The 17,629-nt window shown below is 54.4% G+C and overlaps 1 protein-coding gene and 1 long non-coding RNA gene across 7 annotated transcripts; one reads left to right on the top strand and one right to left on the bottom strand.

The window, feature by feature from the left end:
- Nucleotides 1-529: 529 nt before the first annotated feature.
- Nucleotides 530-17,244, bottom strand: Sgta (small glutamine rich tetratricopeptide repeat co-chaperone alpha). 6 transcript variants are annotated; one of them, XM_087558929.1, is made up of 13 exons: nt 16,758-17,244; nt 9,307-9,344; nt 8,989-9,120; nt 7,652-7,758; nt 7,398-7,485; nt 5,890-5,989; nt 5,348-5,452; nt 5,013-5,151; nt 4,597-4,659; nt 3,907-3,944; nt 2,663-2,752; nt 2,324-2,446; nt 530-1,477 (listed from the first exon to the last, which is right to left on the bottom strand). In XM_087558929.1, exons 3-12 carry the CDS (start codon nt 9,086-9,088, stop codon nt 2,329-2,331), a joined length of 948 nt encoding a protein of 315 aa, XP_087415055.1. In that variant the 5' UTR covers nt 9,089-9,120; nt 9,307-9,344; nt 16,758-17,244; the 3' UTR covers nt 530-1,477; nt 2,324-2,328. The 6 variants fall into 6 exon arrangements, with proteins under 6 accessions (XP_087415055.1, XP_087415056.1, XP_087415054.1 ...); XM_087558930.1 differs by having other exon boundaries at nt 7,398-7,482; XM_087558928.1 differs by lacking the exon at nt 16,758-17,244 and adding an exon at nt 15,521-15,723.
- On the top strand, nt 8,212-11,097 carry LOC120093771 (uncharacterized). The gene is made up of 3 exons (XR_015625059.1): nt 8,212-8,342; nt 9,408-9,698; nt 10,854-11,097. It is a non-coding gene; the product is annotated as an uncharacterized LOC120093771 (long non-coding RNA).
- Nucleotides 17,245-17,629: the final 385 nt, after the last annotated feature.

Here is a 17,629-nt window from a genome sequence, read left to right as displayed (position 1 = left end):
AAAAATAGTGATCATGGTTTCTGATTCAGGGCACACGAGTATATCTGGTTGGGTATGTGACAGGCACATAGATGAAGGCCAATGCCCTCACGTTCTGGGGTGCCCGTCACTTACAATTCTCACTACTACACCCCAGCTTGGCCAGCCAAGTATCTGCATTGCCAACAAGGATGGCCTAACACTGTGGACTGACTGTAGTTACACCCAGGCTGAGGTCTTTCTGGCCACACAGAAGCTGGGGTCCCCACATTGCCTGTGCCCACCATTTTCCTGTCATCTATGGAAACTTGACCGCAGGCACCCTCTGAGTCCCAAATGCCCCCTGCAGTGTGGTCCTCAGCAGGGGACAGGCAGGCGGCTGGCTTCTTGGTGGCATGGCTAGGCCTCCAGGCCTCTTTTCCCACGAAGTGTGCAGGCTAAACACTCAAGAGCCCATGTCAATTGCATCTGAGGTCTGCTGTTCCCTGCCCCTCCATGTTGTGTGTGTTAGCTCTCAGGGCATTGGGGCTCAGAGGCGGACACAGGAGCAGAGCGTCGTCACTGTCTTTATTCCCGAGGTGGGCTGTGCCCACAGGGCCCATCTTCCTACTGGCTACCTACGACACACTCTGCTCTGACATTCCCTGCCACAGCCTGGTGCCATCATGGCCCCTACCAGGTCAGCTCTCTTTCGATCTCACCACCTGTTCCCAGGGCCAAGAAGGGGCGTGGGAATACCCACGTCCACTGGACAGGCTGACCCTTAACAGAAATGGTGCTGGTGGCTGTTTCAGGGCTGATGGCACAGTCCGAGGGCCAATACTCCAAATTCCCTGTAACCCCACACACTGAATCCCCATGAAATCGAGAACAGGACAGGCACAGAGGGGTCAACGTCTGTGTCTGCTGCCTAGACGGGGATGGAGCAGGACTGGACACAAAATAGGACTGGCTGATGTCTGTGAAGACGGAGGGAAGCTGGAAGAAGAGACACGGATCGTCGGTCCACACGCTGGGCACAAGTCACAGGCCTCAGTCCTATGTGGCACAGGCCACTGGAATAAGGCAGGCAGGGGCACCTGCTGGGACCTGCAATCCAAGCGTGGGTGGGCATGGGATGCTGGCGCCCTGCTGGGCTGGCAGTGGATGCTTGGAGGGTTGGAAGGAGGGGGATGAGAGTCAGCTACTCAAGTCCCTCTAGGAGGAACCTGAAGTGTGGGGCTCAATGACCCCACACACCCACCACAACCCCTCCCCCTGCAGCTTCCCTAGTGGCTGGAGGAACTGTGCTGGTTTGTAGTCAAATGTAGACTCTTCCAGGAAGGTGTGGAGCCAGTTACGAGTACAAAAAACAAAGGGGGAGGGATGAAGAGAACACAGGGCGGGGGGATGAGTCCGTCTTAACATGCAGGTCCAGTTTCTCTCTTGAGCAGCCCGATGGAGAAATTGCTAAAACACCAGGAGGCCGCGCGCGGAGCAGAGGGGCCACTCGGGTCAGCTGCAGACAGAAGACGGACAGTGAGAGTCACAGCCAGACAAGGAGTCCATTGAGGGACAGCCAGGGACTCCATGGCTTCAGCAAAACTTTTGATATGCAAACGTGGTGGCACACACCTATCATCCAGCACTCTAGAGGAGGAGGCAGGGGCATGCACTTTTGGCAGCTCGAGACCAAACACCAAAATGACACAAAGCTAACCACCAGAACTGGGGAACCATATGACTAGTCAAGCAGTGGAATAGGAGGCGGGGACCACAGACCCTGGAAACCGCCAGTCACACAGCAGCTTGGAGAACTTAAAGCTCCAGGCCAGGCAGTTCCAAAGGTGCTGAAGCTGACACCTGAGAACGGCCATGACCATACATGTCCATGCACACAAACACATGAATAAAAGAATACAAACAGAGCTGGGGCATAAGCAGGGGTACAGCCCTGCCCCGGAATCCCCCACCTAGACCTTCCCTCCCTGTAAGGGGCTGGGGGTGTGGTCAGGGAGGAACACCCGCACATATGAAGCCCTAGGTTCACCTGCCCTACTACTGAGATTAAAAAAATGACAGAAAGGGGCTGGAAAGTTGGCTCCATGGTTAAAAGTACTGACTGCTCTTCCAGAGGTCCTGAGTTCAAATCCTAGCAACCACATGGTGGCTCACAACCATCTGTAATGGGATCCAATATCCTCTTCTGGTGTGTCTGAAGACAGCTACAGTGTACTCGTACACATAAATAAATAAACAAAAATATTTACTAAAATGATGGAATGATAAAAGTGGGGTCACCACTCCATTCTGGACAGAAAATCCCGGGGTCCTCACAGGCAAGGACCCAGCACAGTGGTCTCACCGTTGTCACTCTTGCTGCTCCTCGTGGCTGGCACTGGGTGTCCGGCTGCGCACCACCTGGCTCCGGATTTGCTCCACGAACTCTGGGTTCTGCTGCTGCATCTGCTGTGCAAACTGCTGGCCCCTGCGATACCCAGGACACAGACTATGCTTCCCCACTCCTACTGGGCCCTCCTTACTAGGCCACCCTCCCACGCCCTGCCCTCAAGTGCACGGGCCTTCCTTGCTCAGGCCGTCTCTCCCATTCTCACACACACACCCTCCTGCTGACTCCCTCACACACCCGAGTCGTGAGTGCCAGCCCCTTCCCAGCCATCAGAGCCATCCAAGTAGTACTCACGCCTGGATGAGACTGGCCAGGTCACTGTGCTGTGGACTGCTGCCTGGGGTGCCCAGAGGGTTATGGCCTCCAGAGATCATTCCCGACATGCTGCAGGGGAAAGAACTGAGCACAGGGCCACAGCCACTGCCCGCTGCCCCCCATAACTCCCGGTCCAGCCCCACTGCCACGCCCCCTTCTTTCTCAGGTTCTAAGCTGGGTCGACACGTGGTGGCCATGGCTGACACTGTGGGGAGCTGCCAGGAAGTGAAATACAACTTGGACACCCCATGGAGAACAAGCCAGGAACACCAACAGTGAGTGATGGTGAGAGAATCCTGTATGGCTGGAGAGGAAAACCAGCCCCGCTACTCTTCACCAAGGCCGAGCTGCCCCAGGGATCCCAATCTGGGAACAAGACTAACATTACCATGTTCACAGTGGTCAGAACAAGACACACTGAACATTACACAGTCCTGAACAGGAACATGGCTCTGACTCACACTGTAGCACAAAGGGACACCAAGAATGCTGTTTCAGTGTGAGAGCCAGGCCCGAGGCCTGCATTCGATGAGGGTCAACGGAGAGACAACATACAATTGTTGGGGTTGGGATGTGGGGAGAAGCTGGACAATGGTTCATGGGGACAGAAGGCTCTCCAAGTAAGACAGTAGTAGCAGCTGAGTGACACTGTGGCAGCCCACAATGCCAGTCTCATTCGACGTAAATGCTGGGCTAGTCCACTTCATCCAACCGGCTAGTTCAAGGTCAGCTTAGCCTACAGAGTTCCAGGCAAGCTGGAAAACTCAGGCTTTCTCTCATCAAAATACATTAAAAAATAAGGATTAACTAACTAAATAAATAAATAAATAAATAAATAAATAAATAAATAAATAGGGAATGGTTCTACAGTTGGAGCTCTGGCTACTCTCATTTAAAAAAAAGATGAGGGGGTTGGGGATTTAGCTCAGTAGTAGAATGCTTGCCTAGCAAGCGCAAGGCCCTGGGTTTGGTCCCCAGCTCCGGAAAAAAGAAAAAAGAAAGGAAAAAAAAAAAAAAAATGAGGGTCACATGCCCCGTGCAGTGGTCACAACCATCTAACTCCAGCACCAGGGGACCTGATGCCCCATCTGGCCGCATTGGGCACTGCACACATAGTACACAGACTTACACACATCCACACACATAAAGTAAATGTTAAAACACCAGAGACACACTGCTGTCACTGTGTTGTAGTACAGAAGCACCAGGGCAGGGTCACTTACAGCTGCTGGAGCTGGGGGCTGTTCATTAAGCTCGAAGCCTAAGAAGAACAGAAGGCATGGGAGTCAGCAACCTCGGAGGCAGGCAGACAGACAGACTCACTCCCTGGGCAGTCTCTCACAGACACTAATTCCTTCCTCTGCAATGCTGAGAAGGGCTCTGGTCCGCACACCTCCCACATGCAGGACACCAGAGCTGTGCCCACGCTCCTGCGGGGTCACACCCAGGCTGGTCTGAACTGGTCATCCTGTCTCCGTGCCCCAGTGACTCTCAGTCCTGTAGCACCATGCCGAGCTGAAGTCTGCCTAGAAACAGCTATGTGTGCTCCCGAGAAGCCCTGGACTACACGGATGCTGCTTCAGTCACACACACAGCAGCAGGCAGAGGCCACACCCCTCCTAGGGGCGTCCCCACCCCCCTTCTTCCAAGAGTCCTGCTCCAGACAGAACACATTCAGCAAGGATGCACAACAGCTCCTCCTAACTGATGCGGCGGCACCCACGGTACAGAGAGAATGGTGAGACCACAGCTGTGGCCTTGCAGGGACCCAGCAGGCATACTGTGCCGTAGGCTTGCTCTTCCTGCAGTGAGGCTCCCGATGCACTCCCCGTGGGCTCCCGTGGGCCCCGGATGTCCTGAGATACCTCACCAGGAGGCAGGCCTGAGGCAGGGAGCTAAAGGTGCGTGCCTACCATAGTGATGAAGTGCGGGTTGTTCAGCAGGCCAGCGATGTCTAAGCTGCCCACGCCGCCCGTCTGCAGGAGAAGCATCAGTCAGTGATCTAGTCTGGAGCCAGGCTGGCCACTCTGGTCCCAACAAGGCCGCCCGTCACTGTGAACACAGGGCAGGCTGCACCGTGTCTGTGGCCATCGCACCTATTACCACCTCACAGACCAAAAGGTCCCTGCTGCATGGCCCCGGCTCCATGACCCAGCGTCCTGCCCTGTGTCTGAGGACCCATGAGGAATGTCTGAACGTCATCCTTGCAGATATTTCTACCCACAGTATCCCAGGTATCCTCACCAGCCTCAGCACTACCCTTCCCACGCCCAGAGCAGGGGCTCCAGCCTGCCCCCCCTCCATCATCCCCCTCAAGGGATAGGCTCACAGGGCTCGGCGCCTCCCGTAACTTCAGCTCTGCGATCTTGAGGTTGGACTTGTACGTGTCGTTGTCAGGGTCCAGCTCCAGGGCCTTCTTGTAGTACGCCACAGCCTCCGCATGTTTGTTCAGGCTGGACAGCGCAAGGCTGGGGAAAAAAAAAGAGTTCCAGGTGAGCCACAATGGGGGCCAGATGGGACCTAGTGCCAACCCACCCTGTCTAGGTTGGGGAAAACAATGAATTCACACGGGAGGACAGAGAGCCACACAGGGGAAGGGCTCTACACTGGTGTGGGGGGACCTGCTGCTGACTGTCCAGCTGGACCACAGCTCGCTGCACTCACCCCATGCGGCCATAGGCCTTGCTGTACCCGGGATCAATGCCAATGGCGCGCTCACAGTCCTGTACCGCCCCCACGTAGTTTCCCAGCTTGCTGTAGGCCGCAGCTCTGGAGAGAGGAAGCCATCAGTAGGAGACCCCAGGGCCTCCACAGCAGGCCTCGCTAGGCGCTGGTCTGTGGCAGGAAGGTGGGTGCTGTAGCCCACCACACTGGGACCAGAGGCTCAAAGCCCACACAGGACTCGGCAGGTGTGCAGGGCTCCGTGACACCCTGCCTCACACTAAACCAAGCTGGAGGAGATCACAGCAGCTGAAGGGTAGCCTGCCTGTCAACCAGAGCCACAAGGACAGGCACATCTGCGCCATCCATGTGTCTGCTGGACTAGACTGGCTACACAGCTCAGGATCCCGTGTGAGCGTCATGTCACCTCAAAATGATGTCACTCCTGACCTCCGCTCTCAGCGCTGAGCTGTGGCTCTGCAGTCGGAACCCCACACCCACTGCTCCCCCCATCGCTCCCCCGTGCCCTCTGACCCCATCCACACCTGTTACAGAAGTAAACGGCGTTGGCGGGGTTGAGCTCAATGGCTTTGCCATAGAGGTGCACTGCTGCCTCAAAGTTTTCCAACTTCATCTGCTCGTTACCTGCAGGGAGAGACAGGAGCCCAGGCTGGCCCATGCTGCCCATCCAGCACCTATCTCCTCTGGTCTAAGAGTCCCAAAGGGAGATTCAATCCTCAGGTGACACTGGGACTATTTTCAGGTGCGGGGTCGTGCATCCTAGGCTGTCCTCAAACTTATGATGCAACCAGCTTCTGATCCTCCCCACCCCCACCTCCCCCTATGTGGAGATGACAGATATGACACTAAGCCCGGTGAATGTGGTACTGGGGACAGACACCAGCTTCATGTGTGTCGGGTACATGGTGGTAGTGCCGGGTGCATGGTAGTTCGCTGCAGCATCTGGTGACGACAAAAATCCAGCTTAGGCAAGCTTGTTTTCCAGCCAAACACATCCCATGCAGAGCCATGGATAGGGAGGGCCAGCCTGGGTTAAATGCCAAGCCCCCCTGCTCTGGGGGTCATTCCTGGCCTGCAATAAAAGAACTGCTTGGGGTCTGCCTGAGCATGTGATTGGGGTGAGACCCACTAGCCACAGGCCATGGGGCTTTCTCTGTTCCTTCTGGGTTGCCTGAGATAGGGTCTCTGTGTAGTCCTGTCTGTCCTGGGACTGCTCTGTAGACCAGGCTGGCCTCGATCTCACAGAAATACTCCTAAGTGCTCTGGTTAAAGGTGCGAGCCACCACACCACGCTCTTTCTTAATTTCTTTTTAAAATATCTTTTCTGTTTTGTTTTGTGGATAAAGTCTTTTTTTTTTTTTTAAAGATTTATTATATATGAGTACACTGTAGCTGTCTTCAGACACACCAGAAGAGGGCATCAGAGCTCATTACAGGTGGTTGTGAGTCACCATGTGGTTGCTGGGATTTGAACTCAGGACCTCTGGAAGAGCAGTCAGTGCTCTTAACCGCTGAGCCATCTCTCCAGCCCCGTGGATAAAGTCTTATGATGTAATTCTGGGTGGCCTAAATGCACCATGTGGATTGGGCTTGTCTTGAACTTAAGAGATTTGCCTAAGTCTGCCACTTTAAAGCTGGATATACATATATTATTCTGAGTGGTGTGTGTGTGTGTGTGTGTGTGTGTGTGTGTGTGTGTGTGTGTGTGATGTATGCAGGTGCAGTGAGTGTGTGTGTGTTTGTGTGTGGGGTATATGCAGGTGCAGTGCCCACAGACACCAAAAGAGGGCACTGACCCCAAAGCTGGGTTTAGCACCAACTGTGAGCTAGCTGCCCAAGAGAGTACTGGGAAGCTGCCCAAGACCCCTGTAGGAACAATGCATGTTTCTAACTGCCACACCATCTCTCCAGCTCCCCTCGACCCCATGCACTTCTAAAAGCAGCCCCACCCCCACCACTGGGACCTCGATGACCTTGGCTATATCCCTTCAGCACTTTGCACAGGCCCCATGGGGACATCTGTCTCCCTCACCTTCTGTTTTAAGGCGCTCTGCCTCAGCTGAGTCCTCCTCAGAGGGTGGTGTCCTGTCAGGGCCCCTCGGGTCCTGTGGCATCTCCTGCTAGGGGTAAAACAATCCCACTGTGCCCTGCCACACCTGCCCTTGCAGGATGCCACACAGCCCAAAGCACTGTCAAGCCTCAGCACAGGATGGCTGGTGACCTGGTCAAGTCCAAACACCCACGCACGTTGTCATCGTGACCACAGTCAAGGGAAGCCGGGCTCACCTTGCTGGCAGTGGCTGCTTCAAATATCTCTGGCAGGGTCTGCGGGAGAGCAAGGTCACTGTCCTCCAGCGTCACCCCAAAGGCTGTTTCCAGACACTGGATGGCAACTGTGTGGGATATGAGATAAGCCAGCCTCACTGGAGCCCACAGGAAGTTCTGGCATCTTCCATTTTCCTTGAGATAGACGCTCATGTAGCCTAGGGTGCCCTTGAACTCTCTATGTAACAAGCACGTCCCAGAAACCCTGATCCACTTGCACCCATTTCTGAGTGCTGGGTAACAGAGGTGCACTCCCTTACACACAACTAGGTCAGTGCTCTTCCCACCAAGCCCCAGCCCAGCTGTCATGTCTCCAAACAGGCCTGAAGCACCTGGCCCTGTACCTCAGTCCTTCTCAGTCACCCCCAGTCAGTCTCTCAAGACACACATGCTCACTAGTCTGCTCCTGTCGAGTTCCTGAAGGCAGAGGCCCAAGCGGGGTGTACCCTCTGTGGGGTCACAATGCTGGGGCTTGGTGTGACCTCAACTATCAGCAAAGGTCTGTCTTTGGGAACAGTGCAAGGCACTGTGGAGAGGTTAGTGTCCCTATGGCCTGGGGCAGCCACCCTTCTCAGAAGTGGCATCCATGCTGTGGATATGCAGTTCTTGGAGAGAAACTGTCATGCTGCAGGGAAGTTGGCTAAGACAGGAAGTGAGTAACTCGAGTTTCTGGAGCTTCTAAACAGAGCAGATGTAGGAGGCCCTCTCATACACATAAGGAGGAAGGTTGCCCTGAGCTTCAGAGATGCGGAGTTTCAAGAAAGGCCTGCCCCAAGCCTGCAATCTGTGGCTTAGGGAGCTGCCACCCACGCTGGGATGGTCTCTGGGGTCACAGCAGTCTGGAGTGGTTTCTGCTCCTGTAAGTGACTTACTGGGCTTTTTGGTGCTTATCTATGTTTGGTTTATCCCATCAGAGGCAAATGCATGTCACGTCTCCCCAGGAATATGCTAACAATGGGGGAAGTACAAGCCATGCCCTCAACAAAGGAGGCCCATACCAGGGCCCACTGGCTACTGAGGCTGCCCCCAGGAACCACTGTCCTGTGAGACATGGGTCACGGGCACATTAGGGGCTGAGGAGCACGAACACGTACCTCCGCTGCCCACAGAGAACTGGGGACTCAGTCTGCCAGAGAGGAGAGCAAGGAGAGCCAGGGCACCAGCGAGGTGTCAGATACCCACCACTCTCACCGTGAGCCAAGGAAGGGTACAGGAGCCCTGGAGGCTGGAGCCCACGGGCAGGCTGGCTGTGGTGTCTGAGCCCTGGCAGAGGCTGGCAGGGCAGAAGCCCAACTTACCCTCTAGGCTCTCCTGGGCGTCGGACGAGAGCCCACCGTGCCGCAGCTGGCCATGCAGGAACTGGATGATGGCATAGGCCAGGCGCTTCCTGTTGTCCATCTCGAGGCTGGTGAGGTGGCACTGCTCAGGATCTGTGGGGAGAGCCCAGAGTGTCAGGCGAGGAGCCAGCGATGAGAAAATCTGTCCTTGTGTCATGGGTCCCTGGCACCTGACCACTACCAGAAATGGTCAGTCCTAGTGTCAGGGCCACTGTGTGGAGCCTTCCTTCCTCCCCCATGACAGGTGGGGACGCCCTGGGCATGGAGCCACAGACTTGCCTGTCACACAGAAACGACTCCATCACTGCAGCATGGTACTGGAGAGGAGAGTACACCTTGAGCTGACAGTGCTGCCTCTGGGCTCTCTTTCCTCAACTCAGCCTTCTGCAGCATCAGCCAGTCAGTGCACCCAGCATGGCGAGCAGGGCTGTTTGCTGGGAGCCCCAGCTTGTCGACCCACCCTATACCCAAAGCTTGGGAGGTGCTGCAGCTCACAGCCCTGGTCTGCAAGGTCCCTGCCAATGCTGTGTGGTGACACCAGGACAGTTCTGGACTCCAGAGGGACAGCTAAATGTGGCTCTTGTGACCACCTAGGAGTGACTTCAGCCCAGGAAACCTTCAGAGGCAGCAGGTGTCTTCAGTTCCCCGGAAATGAGCTGACCTGGCACCAGGTGAGCCAGCAGAGAAGTGGGCACGATGTCGAGGCCACACCCCTGAGCCTCAGAGGGAGCCATTAGGGGTGGGCTGGCACTGACAGGCGCCCTCGGAGAGAGTGTGGACAGCTGCACAGCAGCAGACATCACAGGACAGAGGCAAGGGCACAAAGACAGACACTTGGAAGCTGGAGGGATGGGGCTCTGCCATGCCAGTTCAGACTTGTGGCCTCTAGTCTAAGACAGAAACTGGCCCAGAGTTTTGGCACCTAGCATGTGATCACATGACAGCCACCATAGTCCTACATGTAATCGAGAGGCTAGCTCAGCTCTGGGTCAAAAACCATAGGCATGGGACTCTCAAAGCCAATGAGTAAGAGGCTCTGTGGGCCTCTAAGCTCCACGTCATAGCCCCCTGTGTGCGGCATCTGCGAAGCGTGGCTTATAGAAAGCTCACAGCCACTCAATCGTATGCCCAGCTCAGCACCCCATGCCTCAGTTTCCTTCTGTCACCTATAGACATGAAGCCAACAGATATTTATAGGTGGTGGGTGAACAGGGTGGCAGATTCTGGAGTGGAGGCAGTGATGTGGGTACATCCTTCTGTGGCCCCTGTTCCCACCAGGCTGAGTGACTTCAGGCACTGGTGGGTGCTGGTCAACTACTACAGACATGCTTGCCTGGCCTGGGCGGCCCAGCATGAGGCCATGCATGCCAGCTGCACCAGCTACTGCTGTGCTCTCAGCCCCTCAACTAGCACCTAAAAGAACATTCTAGAAACATTCTTGGACCAATACCTGAGAGGAGAGGAGTCTGATCTCAAGCTAACACGAAGAAGCATTTTGGGAGACTGCTCCCAGGCTGGTACCCACAGCCCTGGATCCCATAAGCATCACCTGCCACAGTGTCCCCATAGCTTCTAAATGGAGAGCCTGAACCACAGAAGCCAAGTATAACTGCCTGCCTTTGGAGACAGGGTCTTCACAGAGATGACCAGGTTAAAGTGAGGCCAGAGTTAAACAAGTTAAAACAAAACAGAAAAATGTAGATGGGCACGTGGCCCAAGCCTGTGATCCTCAGGTGTCTGAGGCAGGAGAGCAGTGTTGAGTTGTCAGTCTGAGTTGACCAGTAAGGACTGGGATGGTGTGTGCTGACACACATCTTTATTCCCAGCACTGGGGAGGCCGAGGAGAGCAGACTGCTGGGAGTCAGAGGCCAGCCACGGCGACATGAGGAGACCCTGGCTCAAGACAAGTAAGAAAACACATAGCTGAAGGCAGAGAATGTCTCAGAGGCTAAGCTGCTCTTGCAGAGGATCTGCACCCCCAGTTCCCCGCACCCACAGATCCAGCCCCAGGGATCTTACACCCTCTGCCCTAGACACAGGCACACAAATAAACAAGCTTTTAAATCCAGCAGAGGTGGCCGCTCAGTCCCTAGTTCTTGCCTGGCAACTTTTAGCCCTAGCCTGAAAACATTACTATAATGTATATTTGAGACCCTTCTCCATGGGGACCCTGTATGAAGACAGAAATGGAATGGGCCTGCAACAGCCGCTCCCCTCAGAAGCCACCTGCCCGCCACCCAGGATCAAGAGTGAGTTCTGGGGGTTGGGGATTTAGCTCAGTGGTAGAGCACTTGCCTAGCAAGCGCAAGGCCCTGGGTTTGTTCGGTCCCCAGCTCCGAAAAAAAGAAAAAGAAAAAAAAAAAAAAAGTGAGCTCTGCTCCATCTCTAGAGGACCCTCCATCCTCCTGCCAGTGCTCTACGATAATACAGCTAGCTCAGACCTGGCCTCAGGGTCCAGCTATAAGGACAGATGGACCACCAGAGACACAACCTAGGGATCAAACAAGGGCGGTGGGCTGAAGTCAGAGGACAAAGCTGGACCTTTAGCTCTTCCAAAAGGAAGCCTCTCCACACAAGCATCCACTGGACAGGAGCCTGCCAGGCAGGACAGACCCACCTGTCCTCCCAGCACTCTGGAGCTGAGGCAGGGACAGCAAGCTCTAGGCTGGCCTGGGTCATGGTGAGACCTTGACTAAGTGGGCCAGAAAGGTGGCTTAGTCGATAAGCGAGCTTGCCCAAGCCTGGGTCCCACGGAGGAGAGCTGACTCCTGAGCTGTCCTGACTGTCACACGGACAGTGCTATGGCACCCACACATACACGCAAATGTAAGCAATAACTGGAGCTGGGAGATGGCATAGTGGGCACAATGCTTGCTCTGCAAACATGAGGACCCGAATTCAAAACCCTAGCACCCATGTATGAAGCTAAGCATGGAATACACTTATCACCCAGGGCTAGGGTAGAGACAAGGAACCCAGGGTGATGTCTGACCAGGGAGCACCCAGTGTGGAGTGGGAAAAGATCAGGAATATATGTTCGTCCTGTCAGAGAACATCTGTCTTCCATGGAGGACATGGAGATCCTCTGAGTGAAGAGGTGGGGCTTGCTATTGCGTTACCAGACCTGATTTGCGGGTCCACAACATGGGTCTGTGAGCCAGCAGGCAGTCACCACTCAGGAGGGACAGTAGCCCTAACAAGGCCCCACCCCACCCAGCTGTGACCCAATGACCCTTTAGGCCACAAACTGCCTCCACTGGGGGTGTCCAGCACCTGACATCCATTGACTTCCCTCTGCGGTCATGAGGGCCCAGTTCTCATAACCCAGGCCTGTGGGTTTGGCGAGGTTCTGGCTAAGGGACAAGACTCTCAAAGGCCTATTATCTCAGAACAGTGTGGGTTTCATGACTGCAGCTGCCTACCACCCAGGCATGGTCTGGGCTGTGGGGCACAGGGGTGAGAAGGCAGCACCACCTAGTCCCAGGGTTCCCCTGGGAGAACAGTCCAATACCCCTCACTGCTCATGCACATCTCTGTCCCTCCTGTTTGTTCTGACACACAGTGTGGCCATGCAGCCCCAGACTCACTGTCTCCACCTCAATCCAGCTCACTGAGGACGGAACCAAACCCCAAACCTTGGCACACACAGGCCAGGTGGCTAAGTGGGAAAGACCCTGCTAGGCAGGTGGGCAACCCTGCTTCAGATCCCCAGCACCCACCCAACACGCTGGCTGTGTTTGTATGAACAGACCAGTGACCTTGGCATCAGGTGCGTGAGGGGACACAGGAGCATGGCTGGATTTTGCTGGCCACCAACCTAGTTCCAGCGTCAGAGGTGCCTGCCTCAAGGGAAGAGGCTGGAAAAGTCTGAGGCTAGCCCACTCAACAAATCAAGGTCCATCCCAGCTTGTGCAAATCCAAACCCAACCCAGCACAGCTCACGAGTGTCCTTACCTAGGCCCCTGTCCAGGACAAGGAAGCTGAAAAGGCAAGCGAGCTCACAATGAGGGGCATCACCCCAGAGACCTTGCAGGCCCTGCCCTTGCCTTGCCTGACTGCACCCAGCCTCCTTCCATATACAGCAGCTCCCCAACCCACACTCCCTGTCCATCTGCAAGGCAAGAAGATGTCACAGTACACAGCCCCAAAGACCTTGGGAGACCCTACACATGTACCTGCTGTGGGGACAGAGGTTGTGGCACTCCAAACCTCCCAAAGATCAAGGTCGGCCTCCCCCACACCAAATTAAAAACCTGAGAGCTGGGCTGGAGAGATGGCTCAGTGGCTAAGAGCACTGACTGCTCTTCCAGAGGTCCTGAGTTCAAATCCCAGCAACCACATGGTGGCTCACAACCATCTGATGCCCTCTTCTGGTGTGTCTGAAGACATCTACAGTGTACTTATATATATTATAAATAAAATAAATATTAAAAAAAAAACAACCTGAGAGCTACACCACCCAGTCCTACCCTGCTCCCACACCTGTGACAGCCTCAGGCCTCATCTCAATCTGTGTACCCAGAACACTCTGGAGTTGCTCGAACCCCAGGTCCCATCCACATCACAGTAGTGGCAAGTGGCAAGCTGAGAAGGCAGGTCTCTAAGCTACGTGAAGTCTCCTGGGGAGAAGAGCCCCTCACCTTATGAAAACCTAGCTGGGCAGAGGCTGAGACCCAGGCCTGTGATCCCAACACTCAAGGATGCTGCTCAGGGGGTTGGGGATTTAGCTCAGTGGTAGAGCGCTTGCCTAGCAAGCACAAGGCCCTGGGTTCGGTCCCCAGCTCCGAAAAAAAGAAAAAGGAAAAAAAAAAAAAAAAAAGGATGCTGCTCAGAAGCTTAAAGCCAGCCTGGGCTGCACAGAGTTTGTCTCAGAAAACAGAGCAGGCGGTAGGGACAACTCACTGCTCAGCACTGCTGCTTTTCCAGAGGGTTCAGTTCCCAGCAACTACACGAGCCATTTACAACCACCTGCAACTCCAGCTCCACAGGACCGAACACCCTCTTCTGGCCCCCGTAGGCTCTGTGCGCGTGCATGCACTTCACGAGTGCGCACACACAAAATCAAGAATAAATCTTAAAACAAAAAGCTGAGCATGCCCACACATGCCTGTCATCCCAGCACTTGGGAGGATTAGGGGTTCAATGCTAACCTCGGCTACAGTCAGAGGGCAGCCTGGATTACATGTGGCTGGTGTGTGACACTCTGCCAGGAAATGCTATGATGAACCCTTGGCCTGAGTCCTTGGCACTCAGAACTTCCTGGGTCCCCAGTTCCACACTCAGGAGTGCAGGATCACGTCAGGAAACGCTCCAGACAGGCAGCCATTGCACCTCCAGCACCAGCAAAGCCTGAGTACTTGGCAGGCCGAGGCAGGAGGACTCCCGTGAGTACAAAAGTGGCCTGGCTGACAGACTGTCTCTGCCTGCTCCCCTAACCTCTCAGCTTCCCTGAAGGTCAGTGTGGCAACCGCTGGCCTTGGCCACAGAGTCCCACTGAAGTCTGGTGAAGCTGCCTGGGCCAAGTCCCAGTGGCTGACTGTCGATCAGTTAAGCCCTTGCATGCAAGAGACCCTGTCTCCAAACAAATACCAGGAAGGCCTGGCACATAGCTCAGGGGGAGCCAAAATCTTGCCACAGAACACCAGCTGGGCCCTCAGACAGCAGCTCCGGGATGCAGTCCAGTAGACGATCCCTTATCCTACGAAACAGGTGCACACACAATCTTGGGACCAACACAGCCTACGTAGAGGCCTTGATGGTGAGGAGCCACTGGGCTTGGGCTCCATTTTAACATCAGCACTCAATATGCACCATTGGCTAGGCTCGAATTTAGGGCCATCCCCCAAGTCTGCTTCCGGAGTTCTAGAATTATAGGTGTGCTTCACTGTCGGCTACCAGTGCACTGGTGTGTGTGCATGCTCGCATGCGTGTGTCCATGTGTATTTGAGTGTGTTTATGTATGTATATGTATGGTGTGTGTGTGTGTGTGTGTGTGTGTGTGTGTACCTGAGTGTATTGGTGTATATGTGTCTGTGATGTATGTGTTTATTACGTGTGTATGGTGCATGTGTGTGTATGAGTGATGTGTGTATATGTGGTATGCAGATGTATGTGGTGTGTATATGTATGTGTGTGTAGTATGTATATATGTGTGTGCATGTAAATGTGTATGTATACCTGAGTGTATGTGGTGTACATGTGTCTGTGATGTATCTGTGTGTATTTGAGTGTGTGAGGTGTATGTGTGTCGTGCATGTGTGTGTACATATAAGTGATATGTGAGTGACTATGATGTGGTTATGTGTGGTGAGTGTGGGGTGTGTATGTGTGTGTCCACACACATATGGAGACCAGAGGTAGATCCCCTCCAGGCAGCATGTCATCTTTTAGAGACAGTGTCTGTCCCCGGGACACAGGGCTGAATGAGGGAACGAGGCAGGTTGTCCCAAGAGCCCAGGCTGTCCCGAGAGCCCAGGATCTGCCCACCTCCTACCTTCCCTGCACTGAAATTCCAAGTGCCTCCAGCACTTTTGGCTTTCTCATGGGTGAGTGCAGGCACGTTGCTCACTGAGTTGTTTCCCCAGTAGAAGCACTGTTCTGTGGGCAACGTTCCCAACCCCATCCAATGTCAGTGTCCCATCAGATGCCCCTTCAGTTACACCGATCACTAACGCCCACGCGCACTGCCCAGGGTCCCTGTAGATGAGAACGAATGACCAAGAAAAGGAAAGACGGATCAAACACATAACCAGAGATCGGGACAGAGCAAAGCAGGAAAGTCATCTCAACACTGGTGTCCTCACCAGGCCACCAGACCTTTGCTAATGGACCATAGGACAATCAACCTCCAGGTGACAGAGACATGACTTTGTTTTTATCCTTGCTAACATTTCATTTTGGTTTTCGGTTTTTCAGGACAGGGACTCTCAATCTGGCTGTCCCGGAACTCACTGTATAGACCAGGCTGACCTTGAAATCTGAGATCCTCCTCTCTCTGCCTGCTGAGTGCTAGGATCAAAGTCGGGCACCACCATGACCTAGCTTTTGAGACAGGAGGATTTCACCATGTAACCCAACATGGCCTTGAACTCCACTCCCATCTTTCTGCCTCAGCCCCCTACAATCTGAGATGACAGCCAGCAACCCAGCCCACAACTAAACGGAACCACACTAACATACTTTTGAAATTGATTATGATGCCAGATGTGGTAGAGCCAGGTCCAATCCTGGGCAGAGGCAGGAGTTAAGACCAGCCTAGTCTACATAGTGAGTTCCAGGAGAGTTAGAAACAGATGAAGACCTTGTCTCAAAAAACAAACTAGCTAAAACTAATTAGGCTATTCATTTTCAAACAGGGTCTCACATTGCCGTCCATGTAGGTATCCAAGGCTAGGTCTTGGCTATCCCAAGCTGGGCCTGAACTCCCAGTGATCCAGCTGCCTCCCTCTCTCAAATGAAAGACTGGATTATACACAGGTTATGGACCAAAGGTCCAGGCTATTCCTTAGAGCCTTTGCTTTTGGTTGTTTTTGTTTTCTAAGACAAAGTATGTAGTCCTTGCTGGCACGGAAGTCACCACGATCCTCCTGCCTCTGCCTGTGTGTCAGCACACCTGCCTTACCATGATTTAGGAGAACAGCTCCTCAGAGAGGATAAGCGACCCTGTCCTAGAGTGCACAGCAGGCAGACAGCTGCTGGCTCTCTGCCCTTCAACCCCACACGCTGCCTACCTTTGGCACCCGAATCAAACACACCCTCCAAATGGGAACGAGCACCGACAACCGCTCAGACGGTGGTGACAACGTCCATTGTACAGAAGAGGAAAACTGAGGCTGTGAGCAGGCAACAGGCTAATCAAGGTCACCAGGGTGAGGAATGGCGATGTGAGAGGGTCTTAGACCCGAGGGGCCCAGAGGGGCCCCGAGGAAACTGAGATCCGCCCCTCACACCTAAACGCTGGCCTTTTCGTGAGAAAAAGTGACGGGGGGTGTAGGAGGGTGCGGGACGCCGCCTGCCTCAGTTTCCCTTCTGAGCCGCCCGCTCACGTGACCCCGAAGGGCGAAGAAGTCCCGATCACAAACCACCTTTGTTTCAGGGGTTTCCAAGTGCCGCGAAGCTACACCCACAGACACCTACGCCCACCCGGGGCGCGGCGGAGCCCCCAGCCTCACCTCTCAGTCGACCGAAGACCCGACCCACCGACGGCTGCGCCTGCGCACCGCGGCGCAGCCAAGCCCCGCCCTCAGGATCACCACGCCTGCGCAGAAAAAAACATTTCCTGTGTAGATTCCTTTTGCGCATGCGACCAAGTGCTCCCTTCGCTCTAAAACAGAAGTGACATCACACGAAGGCGGGCACAAGATGGTTGTTATGGAAACTGCCCTCTGGAGACGTCACGAAGACCGGAAGTTAGTCTGACGGGCAGCAAGCGGGTCAGGCCTAAAGCGCTGTGGGGCGGCGGCGGACCCCAGAGGCACTAAGGCAGACCACGTGGTACGGAGTCGGTCACGTGATTTAGCTGCTTTCCTCAAGTCTGATTCAAAGCCACCAACTGGTGCTATGAAGTTATTGGTTTTGTTTTCTTAATTTTTTTCTTTTTTCT

The sequence above is a fragment of the Rattus norvegicus genome, chromosome 7 (assembly GCF_021556685.1).
Source record: "Rattus norvegicus strain SHRSP/BbbUtx chromosome 7, alternate assembly SHRSP_T2T, whole genome shotgun sequence".
In the NCBI taxonomy this organism is placed as follows: Eukaryota; Metazoa; Chordata; class Mammalia; order Rodentia; family Muridae; genus Rattus; species Rattus norvegicus.
This window is presented reverse-complemented; position numbering and strand designations above follow the sequence as displayed.